We start from the raw sequence: 21,511 nt of genomic DNA on the forward strand, positions 1-21,511 counted from the left end.
ATTTGGAGTTCTTTCTCTTAGATAAGCTTTTTTAAAAAAAGTATTTTTATATTTAGCTTGGTTTCCCTCAGAAGAGTTGTCAGCATTACAGAAGCACTAACCTATGTTATCATGAATAACAAATAAAACATAAGACAGTTTTTCCTTTAAGTTTAATGATACGATGTTAAATAATTCAGAATAGAATAAAAAAAAAGGCTTCCTTTTCTATTCCCCTGTTGAGGGCATTCCCTTATTGTCTAACAGAACTGGGACAATAGATTGAAGGACTGTCACTGATCCACAGGTATGTTCAGGATTTGGGGCACAATAACCAACAGCGTAAGAAAAGCCAATAGACCTACCTGAGAACCTATCAGCTTTATCGATCTGTCGTTATATCAGACCTATTCATATCGTTTTGTACTGCCAGGCAGGCGCATTGGGCTATGGCCATTTCAATAGCTGGCACGTAGGACCTGATTAAAAGGGCTCTACGTATGGGATATATCAGAGTATAGGTAACACAGAAATTATGTTTAAATGTACACTTCATCAAGGCAGACCTTTATACTATGTGTAGGTAATATGGATTTTAGTATTTATTATAGCTTCGTTAACTATTTTTTGGTGTATTAGCTATACAGTTTTATATTTCATCGCAGAGGTCCCGTTATAGTGTAAGTAAAATAGATTTAATACTTCGACTAGTGTAATGTTATTTGATTTTTGTGAATGTAGGTCTGTTATACTTCATTACAGTGACTGTTTAATGGTGTGCCATCGGAGTTACTCTCTCAGATTTACTGTAGTAATATACATTACGTCGATCTCGTTATATTGTAAGACATGACTAGCTGCCATAAGTCATCTTCCAAGGTTCAGCGGAGAAGGCACTAAGAAAGGGTCACCCTTTGAAAAACTGTCTGGATGTAAAAGAATGGAGAGGGATCTCTCTTGATATCCTGCTAAGAATAACTGCTGACTGGGAAAAGTGGATGGATTTGGTTACGCGAATAGTCACAGCACCTCTACGACGAAAGTCAAGGGAAAGATGTGTTTCTATTTGCAAAAAAAACACAACAAAAAAACACACATAAAAAAAGAGATACCAAGCAGTGCCTTAACATGGATATAGGTCTGAGCATATGACCTTCCCGCCACATTTCGATAGAGACACATACTAACTTAAAAGTGCTTGGATACATTTCTTTTACTAAAACTTAAAAAAAAATCGGTATAAATACGTTCTTTGCAAACTAAAAAAATATTTTAGATCTATCGAGAGCTATATATTTTTGCTTGGTAACAAAAAAAATTCTTTGGAGACGAAACGCATGAATTTAAACTAGATTGTAGGCTATGTGTTAACTGCAAAAAACTTAACATTGCACATTTCGATTATTTCTTCTAATTGTTTTATATTGCATACTGTTGTATATGAACATTGATACGGACCATTGGAAAGACATAGCCTTAGACCGCGCTAGTTGGAGAGAGACGGTGACCAAAAAAGCTATGGACAGCGAGAAAACATGGGACTCAGCTCTTGCAGAAAAGCGTGCCACCAAAGCGAAAGCCACCTTGACCTGCGATATATGTGGACGGGAGTTTCTCACCAAAATAGGGCTCCACAGTCAAATGAAAAAGTGTTCGAGATGAACCATAGTCGTTCTACGACTGAAGGAGGCCAATGGAATATTTTTCTACATATATATGCTTTCAAGTTGAGTTTGTGTAAATAAAGTTGTTTTTTTTTTTTAATAGAAGTTGGTTCATGTTATATCAAGTTCTACATTAGGAGTGTCAGGTTCTTGTATTCTTATATTTATCAAATTATTATTATATATTTCCAATGCAAATATTTATTAATATTAAATATTATTTCAATTTGTATTATTGTTATTATTTTCTGAACTTATAATATTTTGGCTCAAGTTCAGCCTGACAAGCACATCATACACATATAGTTGTAGATAAACTAATAAACTAAGTGTATGATGTAAATAACAATAAAATTTATTCTTGTGATATATTTACAAATGACTGATTCATGATGACTGATAATAATAGTATGAAATATCAATATGTAATAATATGTAATCTACAATGATCCAGTTAGTCTCCTTAGATAAAAATCATTCATATAATTATGAAACACATAGTATATTACCTTAAATATAATAAGTAGTTCAATGGATCACATAGACCTTCAATCTCAAAAACAACAACTGGTAATATATGTAGATCTAGCCTCTAGATCAGGTACTGTCCACTGACGACAATTCCAAAAGTAGAAGTTCATAGTTGACACTACACCATCAGGTCTGACCACTGCAACCCGCAGTCTGGAATCTTGAACCTCAGACTCATGTACAAATCAACGTGCACACCAGACGACCAACTGAGAGAAAGACCTCAGTCCTGTAGACTGTAGACCTAAAGTTGTACTCTCAATATAGAACTGAGACTGAATAAACAAGTCTTGACACTGAGACTTGACACAGAGTCTAACATATAGACTTGACACTAATACTTGAAATAGAGTCTTCAACTGAGACTACGACTAAAACTTAGTCTTGACGCTAAAACCCTATAGAAGATAAAAGAAAGGATTCTTCTAATCATCTATATCTAGTCTAATTATAGACTTACAAATACGAACGAATTCAAATAGAAAAACTATACAATGAAAAATAAAACTCACCCTAAACAGGGGTCAAGATAATCCAACAAGAAAATGTCCAAGGCAAATGCTAAGGCTATCCAATAACAAAAACCAAGGAGAAATTCCAGAGCTCTCAAAACACGTCTATCTGTACCAACGTACAAAACAATGGAGAGACTGTACTAGACGATAAATGACGATAAATGACGCAAATCACACACACACTAAATTTACGTCACTAGAAGTTGTGACAAGCAACAAAAGCTCAGTCCTCTAGTCTACACAGAAAATATTAATAATGTAATGACGTCATCAATATAGTGATCAACGCCGCACTATCAATTAGAGAAATAATTCTACTATATAGTTACATAGATAACTGCGACATTCCCCCTCCTCAACGAACTGGCAATTTTGAAAAAAATTCCAGTTATCATAAAAACTGCAAGAAAATTCTCCAGAAAATCAACTTCACCAAGATCAATACTGCAAATACGTTTCCAAGAATTACAAGAAGAGACCTCAAAATCTCACTGAGAAAAACAACTGAGAAATCCTCAACAACCAATAATCATTATGATTACCTCAACAATAAAAAATCTTCATTATACACTTCAATAGACAAAATAATGTTTGTCTCAAAATTGTACAGTTAAAGTTACAACTGTTTGCATGTTACATAGTTACATTATCAAATTTAATCAATATCAAAATTAATATAACATAAGTACATGATTGCTCAAATGAATCAAAAAAATTATACAAGTCTTGAGCATACATCAGCAACAACATTTAATTCTCCCTTCAAATGGACAGAATCAAAACAATAATCCTGAAGTGCTAAACACCATCTAGTTATTCTTTTGTTACAATAATTACTATTTGTTATGAATGACAATGCCTTGTTATCGGTCTGGAGATGAAACTTCACTCCTGCCAAATAACGATCTAGCTTTTTGATCGACCATACAATGGCCAGTCCTTCCCGCTCAAGGATAGAGTATTTCTGTTCACGTGGCAACAACTTGCGACTGACAAACTTCACTGGATGTAACACACCATCTCTCATCTGACTTAATATACCTGAAATGCCTTTATCTGATGCATCTGTCTGCAAAAAGAATGGAAGAGAAGGATCAGGCAATCTTAGAATAGGATAATCACACAAATAAGTTTGTATTCTTTTCAGTGCCACAATACACTCATTACTCCAATCAATTCTCACAGATTTCCCTTTCTTCAATAACTCTGTGAATGGAAACACCAAGTCTGAATAACAAGGTATAAATTTAGAGTAATAGTTAACCAACCCAATTAATGACCTTACTTCCTTCTTAGTACTGGGTGGTTTAAACTCCAGGATCTTCTGAACATTTTTACTATCTGGTTTCACTTCTCCCCGACCTACATTATGTCCCAGAAATTTAATGTTAGTAAAGCCAACCTCTAATTTAGATGGTTTTAGAGTAAATCCATGACTTTTCAATACACCGAAAACATTCTGTACATCTCTAACATGAGTCTCCCAACTTTCGCTAAATATACAGATGTCATCAAAATAAAACAATACATTCTCAATATCTCTTAAAATACTCTTTAAAACTCTATTAAAATGGTTAGGGGCACCACTTAAACCAAATGGTAAGTAATGAAACATGTAGTGTTCCCCCAGAACTCTAAAAGCTGTGTACTCCTTACATTCTTCACTTATAGGTATTTGCCAATACCCTTTAGTTAAATCAACTAAAGTACTTAGCCCTGTAGAGTTTATTGAATAGCTCTTCTTGATCTGGTATTAATTCAGCTGGTATTTGTGTAACACTGTTTAACTTACGGTAGTCAATGCATGGACGTAGTGTACCATCACGTTTCTTAATAACCACAACAGGAGCGGCATATGATGAATCTGTGGGTCCTATGATACCCAACTTCAACATACTATCAATTTCCTCTTTTAATTTCTCCTTCATATTTATTGGTACCGTATATGGCTTTAATGCTATAGGCTTAGTGTCCAGCAACTTAATCCTAAATTCTTCCACATCTGCTTTACCCGGTATGTCTGATATAATATCTTTGAATTCATCCAGCACCTTCATTATTTCACATCTCTGATTACAGTTTAAATCTGGGTTGACCTTCAATTGTGATAAAATGTCTTCATTCGTCTGCTTCTTATTGTTGATTTCTAATGTCGGAATGCTTGGTAAAATATCTTCATTTGTCAAGTCTTCATCAAATTCCTCCTCATCATCCACAACAGACACCATATTAGCAGACAAAATACTGTTCTCATGTTCAATATTAATAACAGTTTCACTTGTATCATCTTTACTTCTGCTATGATATTTCATCAATCTATTGATATGGTAAAGTTTCAACTTATCTCCCTTCTTTACCAGAAAATTGAATCTTGATACCTTCCTTATAACTTTAAATGGTCCTTGCCAATATACAGATAATTTGTTTTCTCTTTGAGGTTAAAGTATCAATACACAATCACCTTCATCAATCTTGCGCAATGTAGAGTATCTATCATACTGAATTTTGTACTTTTGCTTTTTAACCTCACTATTTCTGTTGGCAATTGATGTCACATGAAATAACCTCTCCTTCAAATCCATTAAGTATGAGTAAACATTCCTGTATTCATCTTCCTCCTCTTTGTTTACAAATACTTGTTTCAGAATAGCCAATGGTCCTCTCATCTGTCTTCCATATACCATTTGAAATGGCGATATTCCTGTAGTTTCATTTGGGACCTCTCTATAAGCAAAAAGTGCAGCGCTAACCTTTCTATCCCAATCCTTTGGACTCTCTTGTGTAACCTTCCTTAGAAAACTTTTCAATGAAGAATTGAAACGTTCATTCATCCCATTCGACGAAGGGTGAAAAATAGTTGAGTGCACTATTTTAATATTGTAGAAGTTACACACTTCCTTGTATAAATCCGCAGTGAACTGACTTCCGTTATCACTTAGTACCTCGTGCGGTATACCAATTCTACTGAAGATTGTGTTTAATGCCTCAATCACAGTTTCTGTAGTAATATTTCTTAAAGGTATTGCCTCTGGCCATCTCGTAGCAATGTCAACAAGTGTTAAAATAAATCTGTTCTTGTTCTCGGTAACCTCCAACGGACCAACAATATCTATTGCCACTTTGTAAAATGGTGTTGTTACTATATTCATATTTCCAAGTTCAACTCTGTCACATCTTCGTGGCATTCTACACCGTTGACAAATATCACAACTCCTAATAAAGTCTTTAACATCTTTATCAACTCCTTGCCAAAAGAAATATTGGTATATTCTTGACTTTGTTTTCCTAACTGACAAATGACCTGCAAATATACTTTCATGTGCTGTTTTCAAAATTACTTCCCTTTTTGACACTGGAACCACGAGTTGTTTCTCTTCCTGACCTAATTGACCTTTGAATACACGATACAATAATCTATCGAATACCTTGAATCGAAGACTTCCATTTGTCTTATTATCCACACTCTTCTCCTTCTGTCGATTCCATAATTCTTGTAATGTAGGATCACTCACTTGTTCTCTCAAGAAATCTTCACATGATCCAAATAACTTATAACAATCTTGAATAACTTCTGAATGTTTCATAATATCAGCCTCATTCTCTTTTTGTTTCATTGCTCTTGTAACAGCAGCACCAATATGTTCATTATGTTGTTCATCTTGTACATTCCCTATTATTAGATCAGCTACTGGATTTTCAAAACAAGCTACAATATATTTCCCTGTGATATAGTCTGAATTGATGTCAACACATGCCAGTGGATATTCCTTAATAGTACCATCAATCAATTTTAATTTGTAGCTACCTGGAATTTTGTCTTTGCATTCAATTAAAGAACTTCTTACCCCAATAACACTAGATCCTGAATCACGCAATATAGACACTATTTTATTATTTAATAATCCTTCTTCAAAACGTAATTTCCCTACAGACTTTTTCCTCAATTTCTGATCAACAATAGACATAGTTTCTTTTCTACGTGGAGTAAAATATTCTATTTCATCAGCCAGATTAGAATGACAACAACTTTGAATTTTACGTGAACAATTTAGTCATCTCTGCGTACCTGTGTTTTGCACTTTCTTTGACTTGTCTGTGTTTTTCTCCTTAGTATAATCAACACCTGAATAATTCCTTCTGTTATTTCCTCCACCATGGTTCACATCATTGTAAGCTCCTCTCCAATTCCCTCCATCCATTCTCCTTCCTCTAGTATCAAACTGCCTCCTGTAAGTTCCATATGACACATTCCTTGTGCCTGACACATGTCTTGATCCATCCTTATTATATGTCACCTGCTTTGGTTTCACTCCGGCTCCACCCACATAACATTCCGTTGACCTGTGACCTACTTTTCCGCACCTAAAACAAGTTATGACTTTCCTGTCACTAGCATAATTCTGACTTGTGGCTTCAGCAGCTCCCATTACATACACATTTTCCTCTTTACATAATGATTTTGTTGAACTTGCAGTCTTAAAACTTTCAATTACTTGTAGCATGTCTTCTACATTATCACTTTTATTTAAAATAAGTTGACGATACACTTCCCCTGAAACACTCTCTAATAATCTGTCTGTCACAATCATATTTTTCATGCCTTCTATGGTCTCCTTTACCTCCGCCATCTTCATCCAATTGTCTAGTGCCCTTTTCAAATCGGCTACATATCCCCTGAAATCATTTTCTTTAGGTCTAATTTGGTGAAATTTCTTCCTACACGTTTCTCCATTTATATCAGCCTGTCTCATTAGCATAACCTTTACTTCATCATAATTTTCCTTCTTAAACAGATCATCTTGCAGCATAAAATTCTTGAGTTTCGACGTCAATTTGTACGATAACAACATAGCCCAACTTTTCTTATCAATACAACATCTTGTTGCCACCGCCTCAAATAGAGTCAAGAAACCAATCAAATCCTCATCTTCCTTCATATTCTGAAAACTCTTGTCCAACTTATCAATTATATGTCTATGTTTATCCTGGATCTTAGGTTCTCCTTCTTTGTTTTCAGATTTACTTTCTTTCTGCAACTCCTTCTCCACAATTTTCTCCTTAAGTCTAGCCAATTCCAATTCTTCCTGCCTCTTTTTAGCTTCCACTACTTCCCTTTCTTTCCATCGTTCATGCTCCTCCGCCCTTTGCTGAGACATCTTGACATAGATCTTAACAATTTAAACAGCATAGATGCCTTTTATTATATAACAAAAAAAAAACCGGAACGATAAAACCCGGGCAAAGCCGGGTAGAAACATAGCTGGTCTAATTTATATAAATAAAAATGTCTGACACGTTTCCGGTTTCCATAGGATTATGTGGGATTAAAACGATCCATCGATAAAAAGTAGTCCCTTATTCAAGTGCGGTTTTAGGAATGTCCTAGACCTGAATAGAGATTGACAAAACAAAAAGAAAAGTGTCATTGTTTACAGAAAGTCTGTTTCGCTAGTTATGGTAAACTTGTTATTACAAAATAACAGTCTTTTAGGCTTAATTTATTTTAATTCCTATGTCTTTACATTTCAGATGAATCCATGCAAATGCCTAGAATGCTCTATTGCGAGCTGTGGATATTTTCAGCCTTAGTGACAACTAAAATGTTCTGATTTTCTACAAAAAGAAAACAAAAAATTCCCCTGGTTAAGAAATTTTGTATTTTGGTGGAAAGAGATTCAATAAAGAAAAACGCGGGAAAATTATCGTATTTTGTTTTAATGTAAATAAAAAAGTTAGTGTAGTGTACAATTATTTTTGCACATTAAACTTACAAGGTCAAATGGCAGCAGACGCGAAGAACGCGGGCTTCTGGGAATGAGCAGTGAGACGGTGTACGTCGCCATAGGCATCGCCTGTGTTGTCGCCGTCCTGCTGTTCATCGTCTTTATTATCTACTGTGTGAAACGTCACAATGACAAACTGTACAACAGGCAGGCCAGGGAGCGGCGACAAAGGGAGGAGAGACATAGGCGTCACCTTATGATGGGCCACTTAGGTAAGTCTGGACTTCGTGTTTCAAAAAAAAAAAAAAAAATTTTAAAAAAGTTTGCTTCATATTCTAATTAAATTATTCTTCAATAATTATTAAATAATTATTCTTTTAATGAAACAATCCTTAAAATTACACTTTATATATGCCAGGACTGAGTTCTGGTCAAGCTGGGTCTCCTGTTTACTTCAGAGGAGAAGGGGGACACTTCAGGGTGTTGACTTCAAGACTGTTTTTGTTTTGAATTGTTTTATTTTGTGAGATTTTTTAAAAAAATGGAATGTAACTCATAATAAAACAGGGTGGTTTTTGTTCCTAGTCCAGTACTGTTGGATTTTGGGTTATAGAGTTGAAGTATAGACTCTTAATTATTTCTGTGTTGTTATTATCCAGTCTTATGGGAGTTATATTATGAGCAGTTATATTTTAATTGATACTGGATATTTCATTTGCCAGAACTGTATCTATATTATGTTAAAGCATATGTAATAAACAAGTTTTATGTCAGTACATTGGTATTCTGAATCTTCATTCTGTCGCTATATGTGTCGTTACGGTATTGTTCAGGACTTACTTACATTTATTAATCAGCATTGAAATACACAGACGTATAGTAGAGAAGAAAAAGAACCTTGACAATATAGTTTTGCTTTAGCGGGCTTATGTTTCAAGGATTGTTTCATTAAAAGAATAGCTCCATAAAGTCTGATATTTTTTAAAAAGTTGTAAATTAAAGAAGTAATTTAAAAATTTATCGAGACGAAAGTGCAGACCGCATACCGCACGACCAGGCAGCCAACTACGTCCAGCGAGTATCTATGTGTCCATCTAGTCATGCATGTTAATCAGAGACTTAATTCTGCTAAGTCGTTGGTTTTCACGGCTGATTTAGGACACCGATTCCATGTCATAGCATATGGAATAAGAAATGTGCCTTTATCTATGTGTCTTTCTGAGTATATTAATAGGTTGTAATTTTGTATTTCCAAGTTACTTTTCAGTGTTTTTACAATTTATTGCTAATTTATTTTTTATTCATCTGTCTTCAGGTGTCTCTAAATTTAGTGATTTTGCTAACCTAGTCAAATGTGAATATTCATTGGTTATAAATCTCACGGCTCTATTTTTCGCCTTTTTTTTTATCTGAGTTGAGGGTTCCAAAACTGAGAACGCATATTCGAATACTGTTTAAATTATGTCGTGTTCGGATCATGGTCGTTTCAGTATTCGCCAGGACAAAGTGTGGGATTAATTTTTTTTTAAACTCAGTTCTCACCGAACACACACTTACTGAACAGGAAGACAAGTGCTTATGTCTTTAATGGATTATAGAGGCTAGAATTTTTACGACATTGCGAAATTTCACTATAGACCAAACAATGTTTATATATATATATATGCCGTAAAAGAAGTCACAGAGACACTAAAACTGACTGTTCCACTATAGAAATGTTTGTGTTTGACGTGGTTGCTGACAAAGGAACTTGACAGGCAAATGTTTACCTTGTAAAAGTTAAGGTCGTCTCTTTAACTTAACCCTCAAAGTGCTGAGCTGTTTTAGAAAGAGTGCATAGAAAATGGAATGACAATTCTGATGTTTAGAGGCCAAAACTTCCACACGCGTTTTAAGGGTTAAGGAGGTTTTGAAAAAAAACGTTTGCGTCACCAGCACGTTGAATATTGAATTTCCCCCCCCCCCCCCAAATCAATCACTGCTGTGTTTGTGTTGAATATAAAACATAAAATTTGATCACGCATTTAGCAAAGAATCGAGTTTGTTTAGTTTTGTGTTACCTGCCAATCAATGGGTGACCTACTTTTCAACTCAAACGTGACTTCGCTATTTTAATCCAATAGTTTGTGGAATTATGTATAAAGCAAAAAAAAAAAAAAAACAATAACTTTTTTTAACGTACTTACTCTACATAATAATACAGAGAGAGAGAGAGAGAGAGAGAGAGAGAGAGAGATCAACAGTACAGAGATAGAGAGAGGAAATACATAGCCACATAAAGGAAAGAGAGAAGGACCAGAGGAATGGAACCCTAAACAAGCCAAATATGAAAATATACTTAAAAAAAACACGCCTATATTGATTGAAATCGCATCAGTTATTTTAAATCAATCATGTAATTAATTTTTTAATAGATCTAGACTAACAATAATACATGTGTGCGATTGGAAATAGTTGTATCAGGCTAATGTTTTGTTTTTTTTGTTTAGCACAACATTTATGTTTACGGAATGCTTAGTGTGCTATGGTCCAATCATTTTATCGGGAAGGAGAAAGATCTGGGAGTAGGCTTCCGTGCTGCTTTTTCACAAGCAATTTAAAAAAAAAAACAGTCTTAATTCGATCTAAAAGTCTCGAGCTTCCATGATAGAAAACCGACGTGTGATTCCCAAACTTTTTTGTCTCGTAGACCCCTTGCGATGTTTTCCAGTTTCGGTATACCCCCCTGCTGACATGAATTCAGCCAAAGATAATAAACACCTATTAGTAGGCTTCTTTGATAATAAAAGTTCAATATTGTGCTTCAGATTTGTTAAGTTAAATATTTAAACTTCTCGGCTATTGATTTTAATGTATTTTATTAGAAGATAAGCAAGAACCGAGAATATGGAAAAACATAAAACTTTCTAGTGATATTCCATAATATCTGAAAAGTGCATTGAAAAGCAAGGGAGCTATATTGGATCAAGTGCACTGAAAAGCAAGGGAACTATATTGGATCAAGTGCACTGAAAAGCAAAGAGCTATATTGGATCAAGTGCATTGAAAAGCAAGGGAGCTATATTGGATCAAGTGCACTGAAAAGCAAAGAGCTATATTGGATCAAGTGCACTGAAAAGCAAGGGAACTATATTGGATCAAGTGCACTGAAAAGCAAGGGAGCTAAATTGGATCAAGTGCACTGAAAAGCAAGGGAGATAACTGGATCAAGTGCACTGAAAAGCAAGGGAGCTAAATTGGATCAAGTGCACTGAAAAGCAAGGGAGCTATATTGGATCAAGTGCACTGAAAAGCAAGGGAACTATAATGGATCAAGTGCACTGAAAAGCAATGGAGCTATATTGGATCAAGTGCACTGAAAAGCAAGGGAACTATATTGGATCAAGTGCACTGAAAAGCAAGGGAGCTAAATTGGATCAAGTGCACTGAAAAGCAAGGGAGCTAAATTGGATCAAGTGCACTGAAAAGCAAGGGAGCTAAATTGGATCAAGTGCACTGAAAAGCAAGGGAGCTATATTGAATCAAGTTCACTGAAAAGCAATGGAGCTATATTGGATCAAGTGCACTGAAAAGCAAGGGAACTATATTGGATCAAGTGCACTGAAAAGCAAGGGAACTATATTGGATCAAGTGCACTGAAAAGCAAGGGAACTATATTGGACTAAGTGTATTGAAAATCAATGGGACTATATTGGACTAAGTGTATTGAAAATCAAGGGAACTATATTGGACTAAGTGTATCGAAGATCAAGGGAACTATATTGGACTAAGTGTATCGAAAATCAAGGGAACTATATTGGACTAAGTGTATTGAAAATCAAGGGAACTATATTTGACCAAGTGCCTACGTTTCCTATTCCTATATTCTGATAATAGTTCACTTACCCTCATATACATATAATAACTTTGACAGAGCATAGGTCCTACAGAAGTACTACCAAGTAAAGAATTACTTTGGACGACTTATTTCTTTAAATTTCAAAATTTTCTTGAACTTATTGTGGCTGTCTTGACTTGTGCTATACGCTCTGGGTTGTCGTCTCAATGGTCTCCGGTTCGAACCCCGCCTGCGGATAGTTCCACCTGTGTGAGGTTTGGGTTAGGATGTAATAGAAGTTCAATTCTGAAGAAGATTCGAACCATGTAAAAAAAAAATGACGACAATGCAAGACGTCTCACTTTGAAAGATTTTTTGTTGTTGTAAAATCAAGACGTTCAACACTTTACTCTTTCTATCTTATATTCTTTTCTTATCTTATATAGATACTCATGTTTATTTGTGTTTTTTTTTCGTCACGCGATTACAAACAAGCCATGCGTAAACTTCCTGCAGACCGAACAAAAAAGGCTCGTCATTACAGACAGTTCAAAGTTGTTGAATCCGGCTCTGTTTATAACATATTGACATCAACAACAATAACTATCGAAGAGAATTGAATTTAAATAGGCCTACGTCACAGAAAAATCGATGATCGATCAGACAGGGGGCTAATCTGGAGAGTAGTGTTCCATTGCAAGCAGTGAAACTCAATATCACGAGTCTTTAACATTCGCTCTACCCTTTGACCCATTTATTTGACCTTTTCTATTATCTTCTATTCATGTACTATTTACGTGTTAACGTTTTAAAAAGACTGTTTTGAAAAGAGAAGGGAGGGTTTGGAAATCGATTGAGCTTTAGATAAAAATTGAGGAGGGTTAGGGTACTTTAAAAAAAGAAGAAGAAATTAGCAAATAGGCCTACTAACAAGCTAATAAAAATATAGGCCGGTTGATAAGGACATTAATGGTATCTGCGTTCTTAATACAAATAGTATCTAGAATGTATTTTGCTTTCAGAGATTAGTGAAATAATGTGTTATTGGTCACAACTGTGGGGCAGATCTCATCATTTTGTATGGTCAAAGATTAACAATGTGACCAATAGACGCCTCTTCCTTTTTTACTGATGTTAGTTATTTATTTGAGTTAGGTGGACTCACGGACATTTGTAAAATGTTTTACATGTTGAAGATAATCTACATCGTAGCCCAAACCTCCCGCAGGACGATGGGGGTGGGGTGGGGGTGGCAGCGGACAGGGTATGAACCCGAGACCATCAAGATCGACCGAACGACCAAGCGTATAAATCCCAAGGTTTTCATCCTGTGTACGAGGCCCTTTGGTTCTGTCGCCACTTTGTGTTGTCGAAACAGTGATGAAGTTTAGTCTATGACTATCATCCGGAACGTTGTTGAAGATGAAACCTTCTAAATACTGAGGCGGTATCTCAACATATGGGAACAAAATTGCAATGTGGCCTTAGGCAAGAGAGATACGTTCAATCTTGATTGTTCAGCATGTTCTGGAGAGGTGTGGAGAGCAGTACAAGCCTGTCTTGCTCAATTTTAGCTTTCATTTAACTGTAGGACTACATAAATGGGAACTGTTTCTTACCTAGGATTGATTACCAACATGGGCGGACTGGGTGTTAAAATCGGCCAGGGCATTTTTATACAATCCGGCCCACAAATCATATATCAGTTGATGGACATCCATTTCTAAGTCTACCTGTCCTGAAAATCATTTGTTAAGTTTGATAATGTATCGATAACTGAATACATGCATACAATGAACTCTGTATCTTTTGAAGAAATATAATAGGCCGTATGTTGCTTTTAAATCGCTAAAAGTGTGGGCCTAAAAGGATGAAGCACTGTCTACGGATGTAGACTTTTCCATTATTTCCAACAGTGTAATTCCATGGTTCTAACAGTGTAGTTCCATGGTTCTAACAGTGTAGTTCCATGGTTCCAGCAGTGTAGTTCCATGGTTCCAGCAGTGTAGTTCCATGGTTCTAACAGTGTAGTTCCATGGTTCCAACAGTGTAGTTCCATGGTTCTAACAGTGTAGTTCCATGGTTCCAACAGTGTAGTTCCATGGTTCCAACAGTGTAGTTCCATGATTCCAGCAGTGTAGTTCCATGGTTCTAACAGTGTAGTTCCATGGTTCTAACAGTGTTATTCCATGGTTCTAACAGTGTAGTTCCATGGTTCCAACAGTGTAGTTCCATGATTCCAACAGTGTAGCTCCATGGTTCCAGCAGAGTAGTTCCATGGTTCCAACAGTGTAGTTCCATGGTTCCAACAGTGTAGTTCCATGGTTCCAACAGTGTAGTTCCATGGTTCTAACAGTGTAGTTCCATGGTTCCAACAGTGTAGTTCCATGGTTCCAACAGTGTAGTTCCATGGTTCTAACAGTGTAGTTCCATGGTTCCAACAGTGTAGTTATATGGTTCTAACAGTGTAGCTCCATGGTTCCAACAGTGTAGCTCCATGGTTCCAACAGTGTAGCTCCATGGTTCTTACAGTGTAGCTCCATGGTTCTAACAGTGTAGTTCCCTGGTTCCAACAGTGTAGTTCCATGGTTCTAACAGTGTAATTCCATGGTTCCAACAGTGTAGCTCCATGGTTCTTACAGTGTAGCTCCATGGTTCCAACAGTGTAGTTCCATGGTTCCAACAGTGTAGTTCCATGGTTCCAACAGTGTAGTTCCATGGTTCCAACAGTGTAGTTCCATGGTTCCAACAGTGTAGTTCCATGGTTCCAACAGTGTAGCTCCATGGTTCCAACAGTGTAGCTCCATGGTTCCAACAGTGTAGTTCCATGGTTCCAACAGTGTAGTTCCATGGTTCTAACAGTGTAATTCCATTGTTCCAACAGTGTAGTTCCATGGTTCCAACAGTATAGCTCCATGGTTCCAACAGTGTAGTTCCATGGTTCCAATAGTATAGCTCCATGGTTCCAACAGTGTAGCTCCATGGTTCTAACAGTATAGCTCCATGGTTCCAACAGTGTAGCTCCATGGTTCTAACATGCTGGTGGAAATACACTGTTGGAAATAATGGAAAAGTCTACATCCGTAGACACGTGACCACGATTTTTAACCTTTTCTCGGGGGCTTATCTGGGTGACGACGAGTCGTAATAGCGAATTTGGTGTAACTTATAAAATGTTCAGAACTTGTCAAAAAGTCAACGAGGCATTTTCTGTGTCAATGATGCCTGTAAAAATAAGCGAATTCATTTAATATTAATATCTTCAACCCCTGTCCTCACTGAAAAGAATACAGACTTAATATCAAAAGCTTTTGTTTTCGTTTGTTTACAGTGAGGCCTCCACCTTATGATCCCAACGCTCCCTCGCTCACACTTCCCTTCAATCGGGACCTGCCTTTCTCACCTCCGCCTGCCTATAAAGAGGTGGCCACCCCCATGCCGAGAAATGGGACCATTGTGGGACTTGGTGACCTACCTTACGGTCCTCCAGTTTACGGTAAGATATTTGCTTTAAATTAAGAATTTAACACATATAATTAAAGTAGGCTACTAACATTCTTGAAAGTTTAGCTGAAACTTTTCATAGTCCTTTATTGTTTCCTGTGAATTAGATGATACATTTCATTGCAAATACATATTTTATCACCGAACAAGATCAACAAAAAAAAAGACTTCTAAGGAAAATGCCCCCCTTAAGTGTTAGCAAAAAACTTTGTCAATGTTATGCTTACATCTGAAGTAGGATATTTGAAGTTTCAATATCTCTGCTTTGTTTTGGCAATCTGAGCCTTACCAAGAAAAACTTAAACTTAATACATCCAAAATAGTATTAATAGGATCATGAGCAACAAACAAACCAAAGTTACACGCCCAATCGAGAGAATTATTATTATGAAACCTATAAAGATTTTAAACAGAAAAAAAAAACAGCATTGGGTCACGATTTTAACATTTTACAACTACAGATATAAGAGAAATAAGAACTCTTTTGTTCCCTCAGAAGTAAAAAAAAAAGATGAATACAATAAATCTCAACTTTCTGATAAAACTTCACATGTAGAGCTAGATCCAATACTTGAATGAAACTGTAGTATGAACATATATTTTTGTTTTCTATTGTTATGTTTCATTATGAATAATGCACATTTGTGAGACAAATTTCTTCAAGGAAACGATTACTATTAGTAATATTTCTTGCACAATACATAAAACACACTTATTTACAGCATTCGTGATCCTAGCAACTCAAATATAACTGTATCCATATCTTCAGATTATCCCAACGATGACGTCATACCAACAGTGTCCAGCCGAGTGCCTAATAGTTACTACAACAGTTACCGTGGAAACGGGTACGACTACAGCAACAACAGGACCACCAACATGAACCGCATTAACTCACTGCATGTGAGGCCGTTGACCAGCCCCTCCGCCCCGATGATCGTCCTCCCCCCAGAGACCAACAGGGATCGCCCCACATACTTCAGCGACAGCCAAAACAGGGAAATAACTCTTGCGAACAGGCGAGAAGTGACTGGTGAGAATAATCGCAACGTGGTCAGGCAATCTGGGGATGATACCCACGACCAGAGGGGCCAACAGCGTAGCGACGTGTCCTCCCAGTTGTCTTTCAGTCCCGAAGCGGTCCTAGCCCACAGCTACAACAGCGGGGGTGGCCCACCTTCGTCAAGAGTCCACAGGGATTCTAACAACAACGCAGGCTACTCAACATCTCGTTCGGTGTATAACTCTTCTGCGCCTGCTCCACCAAATACTTTGAGCGGAAATGCTTTATCTTCGCTTCAGAGGAGATAAATCTTTGCAAAGACTTCTGACACATTTCAACGAAAATTTATGCAATGAAAGACATGACCCCATAATAATATGATCTAGAAGTAGAATACATTATATTTCTCAGAAGAAAAAAAAAAGCGATAAGTTAACATCACCTCTACTCGGAAGTTGTGATGAAATTACACAGACCTATATAGCTCTATGTGTAATTAGGCCTATTTATTATTATTTTAATATGTGTGTGCATTACTTTCAGAAATCCACTTTCACAATTGCAGAAACTTCTTAAAGGCTTTTGAATGTTAAATCTGTTTCAAAATTCAGCGTGCACCAAACAAGGCCAGTCTTGAATGTCTGTAAGAATGATCTCAAAATGTCGGAGCTGCACAGGTGCCATTAACCCTTTAAGTGCTGAGCTGTTTTACAGTGAGTGCAAACAAAATGGAATTACAATTCTGATGTTTAGAGGCTAAACTACCACACGCGTTTTAAGGGTTAACGTCTGGACAAATTTTCTGTTGTCTCAAAGTCGGATGGTTTTCCATGATTTAAAAAAAAAACTTCAACTCTTATTTTATATGTACACCATGCAAAGCACTGTTGTTGTATTTTTCAATATGTATAGGAAGATAAGCACTATTATTTTAGGTACTCGAAAAAAACAACATATTCTTTGCATTGAAAAGCAATGTAGATGATGGGCATACCAAGATTGTTTCGAATTCTACAGAACCTAGACCTACGCACAGACCAAAATATTTTTACAGTATTATAAAGTTTTAGAGGTGGAGACGTTGGAGATCTTTCAACTTCAAAATCGTTAATGTGAGTTACATTTCACAACTTGGCTTAGTGTAGGCTATATGCAAGAATTCATTTGCGAAAAGAACAGACAGATTTATAAGCAGTAATGTAATTTAGTTGATGTGTTGTTTTTTTGTGTGCACATAGGCCCCTATAATTTTTAAATTAACACAAATTTCAGTCGACACACACGTAATAGATTTTTCCTCGTCTAACTCATTCTGAAAACATTCCACGCGTTCAATTTTTTTTTAATCAATAATAGACATTTAATAGATCCATTTTGTTGTTTAATACTTTTAATTTTGCGCGCGCGCGCACACACACACACAAACACACACACACTTACTTACTTGTAAGGTATAGAAATGGCAAAATATTTAGGTGACAGCTTAGATTTCGTATCCAAGTGAACTCGCGCACTCTTCCTTAACACTCGTATTCGCAGACGATGCGTATTAGTATCAGTGAAAAGAAAAACATAAAAAATACTTTAAAAAAACAAAAACAAAGCTTATTTAAGTGTAATTGTATCAATTAGTTTGGATCAGGCATGTAATTATATGTACGAATGACCTAGACATATAAACACTAGCGGATCCAGAACTTTGGAGTGGGGGGGGGAGCGATTTTTTTCGGTTAAAATATCAATAACAAGTTTTAATTATATAGATATTTAATTGATTATGTTGACAAGCTGTGATTTCTACAAATAATTTGGACCGCCCCCCCACTCGAAAGTTTATGGTGAGGGTGGGGGGTGCGGAATTGATGCCATCGCCACCTCCCCATCCTACCAACTCGGCCAACATACTAGAGAGGGGCGAAATAATCTAAAAATAGGTTGAAATATAAATAATTAGTATACATTATTAACAAAACTAATAAATTCGTATACACATTGTGTGATGTCTTTACCAAAATTCGTCCTCCCCCCTCCCTTCGGGTCGAGTGGGGGGCTCGATCTCTCCTACTGCCCGCCCTGGATCCGCCAGTGCATATAAATTTGTGAGATAGAAATATTTTTACCACTTGTTTTTGTTTCTCAGTGCGCTATGATTCCTTGTCTGGACAGTTGTGAAAGAGGGAGGGAAGAAGGGGGTATCTTGGTGAATGTTTACATGATCGTTTTTTAAATGTATACAAAAAAAATGTTCACTCAGGGCTCAAGATTCCTCAAGGGGACTAAGTCAACGTATGCCACCACATCTGTCAAGTCCTTTGTTCAAGATACCAAACAAAATAATTAATTACCAATAGCTAATTAACTAATAGGTTATTTCTAAATTGATTCTTGTGTTGTCAGGTACAAGAAATAATTGTGCAAAAATTCAGCTTAGGCCTAATCCGAGATTGGGTGTGGGAGAAATAACGTGTACAAATTTTTTTACAATACAGACGGACAGAGTGCGTTGATATAAACTTTGTAAAAAAAAAAGAAAGAAAGAAAGAGAGAGAGAGAGAGAGAGAGAGAGAGAATACGATATGACAGAAACTTAAAATATATTTAGTATTAAACAAGACGAGTCAAGCTTCCATTCAATCTCTTATTGTCAGGTTCGTTTGAATTATCTTGCGTGTTCAGTAAGACTTCTTGCAGTGAGTTCACAGCACCATGGTAAATTAACCGAAAGAAGTTGGAACTCTCTAACCAGACGGGTAGACTCCGGAATCATGTTGGCGAAGAAGTATTAAAATGTCTTCTTCAAATAGCATTTGAAATTCGTCTTGATGAAGACACATTTGGCGAATATTAAATAATACATATCTACTTACAAGATGAAACACCGTCATTAATTAAAATATTTATTGTATTTTTTTTGGGAGGGGGGAGGGGGTATTTCATTATGAATTAATTACGAATCGAAGACATTTAATTTAAAATTACAACAATGAAAATACGACATAATATTTGCCAATGAAACTAAAAACAAATCGCGTAACATTTGTTAACACACCACACAGTTGGGAAATGAGATGAATATAAGTTGACGAATTATTGATTTACAAACTTAGATCTATACTTTTTTTCTTTTGTATCATGACAATTTTTAAAGGTCATGGATTCATTATTGTAATTCAGTTTTTGTTGATTATTATTTTTAAACAACTGTGATGTTAATTTCTTTTCTGTACTAAAAATTCAAATTAAAAGTAGATCTGTTGTTTCGCTAAAGAAAGTCTTTCAAAGTGTATAAAGAAAAAATAATTCGAAAATACATGCACTCCACAAGCACGGCATTCTGTGACAGGGTCGCTAGTGACGAAAACCAATTAGTGATATCTATGTTCAGAACTTTTGTGTCATCAGTTCGCAGCATTTTTTTTTTCAGCTATTATCGAGATCACTATTGCAAGCTGCCCAAGGGTCATGTAAAAGCCAAGAGATGGACTGTTTGTCCAAGGCTATGTGAGAGGCATGACGTAGGAAGCATTTTATAGGCAGTGTAGTTTTTATCACCACTAAAGATACAAAATGGATGAAGAAAATATGACGTTTATTAGACACAAAAAAGTTTTTTTTTTTTTTTTTTAATTTGTGATTACATATTATACAACGCCAAAATGATTGATTCTCAAATACATGAAAGACATCATCAGAACGATTCACAAAATGGCATCAACATGATCATTTAATGGTAATGTACATGGTATTAAGTGGCGTTCTATCTCCATGAAAACAATTTTACCAGAAATAACCCCAACTTTCAGCAACTATACCATGGAGACCTTAAACGTAGTTCAAAGTTAACATTAAAGATATGGGTAAAAAAACATGGTAAAATTTAGGAAAATTTTTTTTTGTGGTCAGATAAAAAACCCAACATTTTCACTAAAATTAAAATTAAGTGCTTTAAACTTGGATTTATTCATTCATAGAGAATTATAGCACTGTTAAAGACTAATGTTGTTATATCAACTTAATAACTAATAATTCATAACAGGTGGACGGTGTTTTAACACAACAGGATAATTATGCAAGGCTTTTGAAACCTATCTGACGACTAAGCATGTACAAACCGTCAAGTAAGCAAGTCAAATAGCCGAACTGTATATATAATGTAAAAGTATATATGCTCAGTTGATAAAAGCAACAATGAAAATTAAAAAAAAACTGCAGTTCTATATCATGTGTTATATTTTTGTTTCTTGAGATTCAGTTTATATCTTGAAATAAATAAAATCAATCTCTTTATTCTGTTTGCAAGACTCAACTGTAATTCTCTTGTATTTAAAATGTGCTTAATATGATTGTATTTATTAATTAATTATTGCCCCTGGGAGATATGAATAGTTTTTAAAACTTCAATTAAATTTGGATTACAGGTAATTTAGTGCCTGAAAGCAATTCAGAATACAAATTATAATACATTAACAATGAACTTAAAATGAATAACAATAACAAAGACACTTAGCTAGGAAAGGAATTGGGTGAATGGGAATACTTCAAAATTAATAGTTTCTTTTAGATTGATGGTATTGGTATAATGCCACAAAAAAGCAGAATAATGTATTATATATATATATATATATATATATTTTTAGCTTTTATATAGCGAAACGTTCATGCTTATAGCATGCTCAGAGCGCTATGGTCCAATCTCATTTGTGGACCAGTGGGGGGGTGGGAAAGTATCTGGGAGAAGGTTTACCGTGCTGCCTTTAGGCATGCAGTAAACACAA

General features: G+C 35.7%; 2 protein-coding genes across 6 annotated transcripts; one reads left to right on the plus strand and one right to left on the minus strand.

Moving 5' to 3' along the window:
* The first annotated feature begins 193 nt into the window (after nt 1-193).
* Nucleotides 194-21,030, plus strand: LOC106061570 (uncharacterized). 5 transcript variants are annotated; one of them, XM_013219750.2, is made up of 4 exons: nt 194-286; nt 8,219-8,684; nt 15,561-15,725; nt 16,503-21,030. In XM_013219750.2, exons 2-4 carry the CDS (start codon nt 8,504-8,506, stop codon nt 17,042-17,044), a joined length of 888 nt encoding a protein of 295 aa, XP_013075204.2. In that variant the 5' UTR covers nt 194-286; nt 8,219-8,503; the 3' UTR covers nt 17,045-21,030. The 5 variants fall into 5 exon arrangements, with proteins under 5 accessions (XP_013075204.2, XP_013075203.2, XP_055883757.1 ...); XM_013219749.2 differs by lacking the exon at nt 194-286 and adding an exon at nt 400-558; XM_056027782.1 differs by lacking the exon at nt 194-286 and adding an exon at nt 400-500.
* LOC129925767 (uncharacterized) lies at nt 1,978-7,845 on the minus strand. The gene is made up of 2 exons (XM_056026263.1): nt 6,756-7,845; nt 1,978-3,758 (listed from the first exon to the last, which is right to left on the minus strand). The coding sequence occupies exons 1-2, from the start codon at nt 7,843-7,845 to the stop codon at nt 3,742-3,744; spliced, it is 1,107 nt and encodes a 368-aa protein (XP_055882238.1). The 3' UTR covers nt 1,978-3,741.
* Nucleotides 21,031-21,511: the final 481 nt, after the last annotated feature.

This window comes from Biomphalaria glabrata, chromosome 4 (assembly GCF_947242115.1).
Source record: "Biomphalaria glabrata chromosome 4, xgBioGlab47.1, whole genome shotgun sequence".
NCBI lineage: Eukaryota > Metazoa > Mollusca > Gastropoda > Planorbidae > Biomphalaria > Biomphalaria glabrata.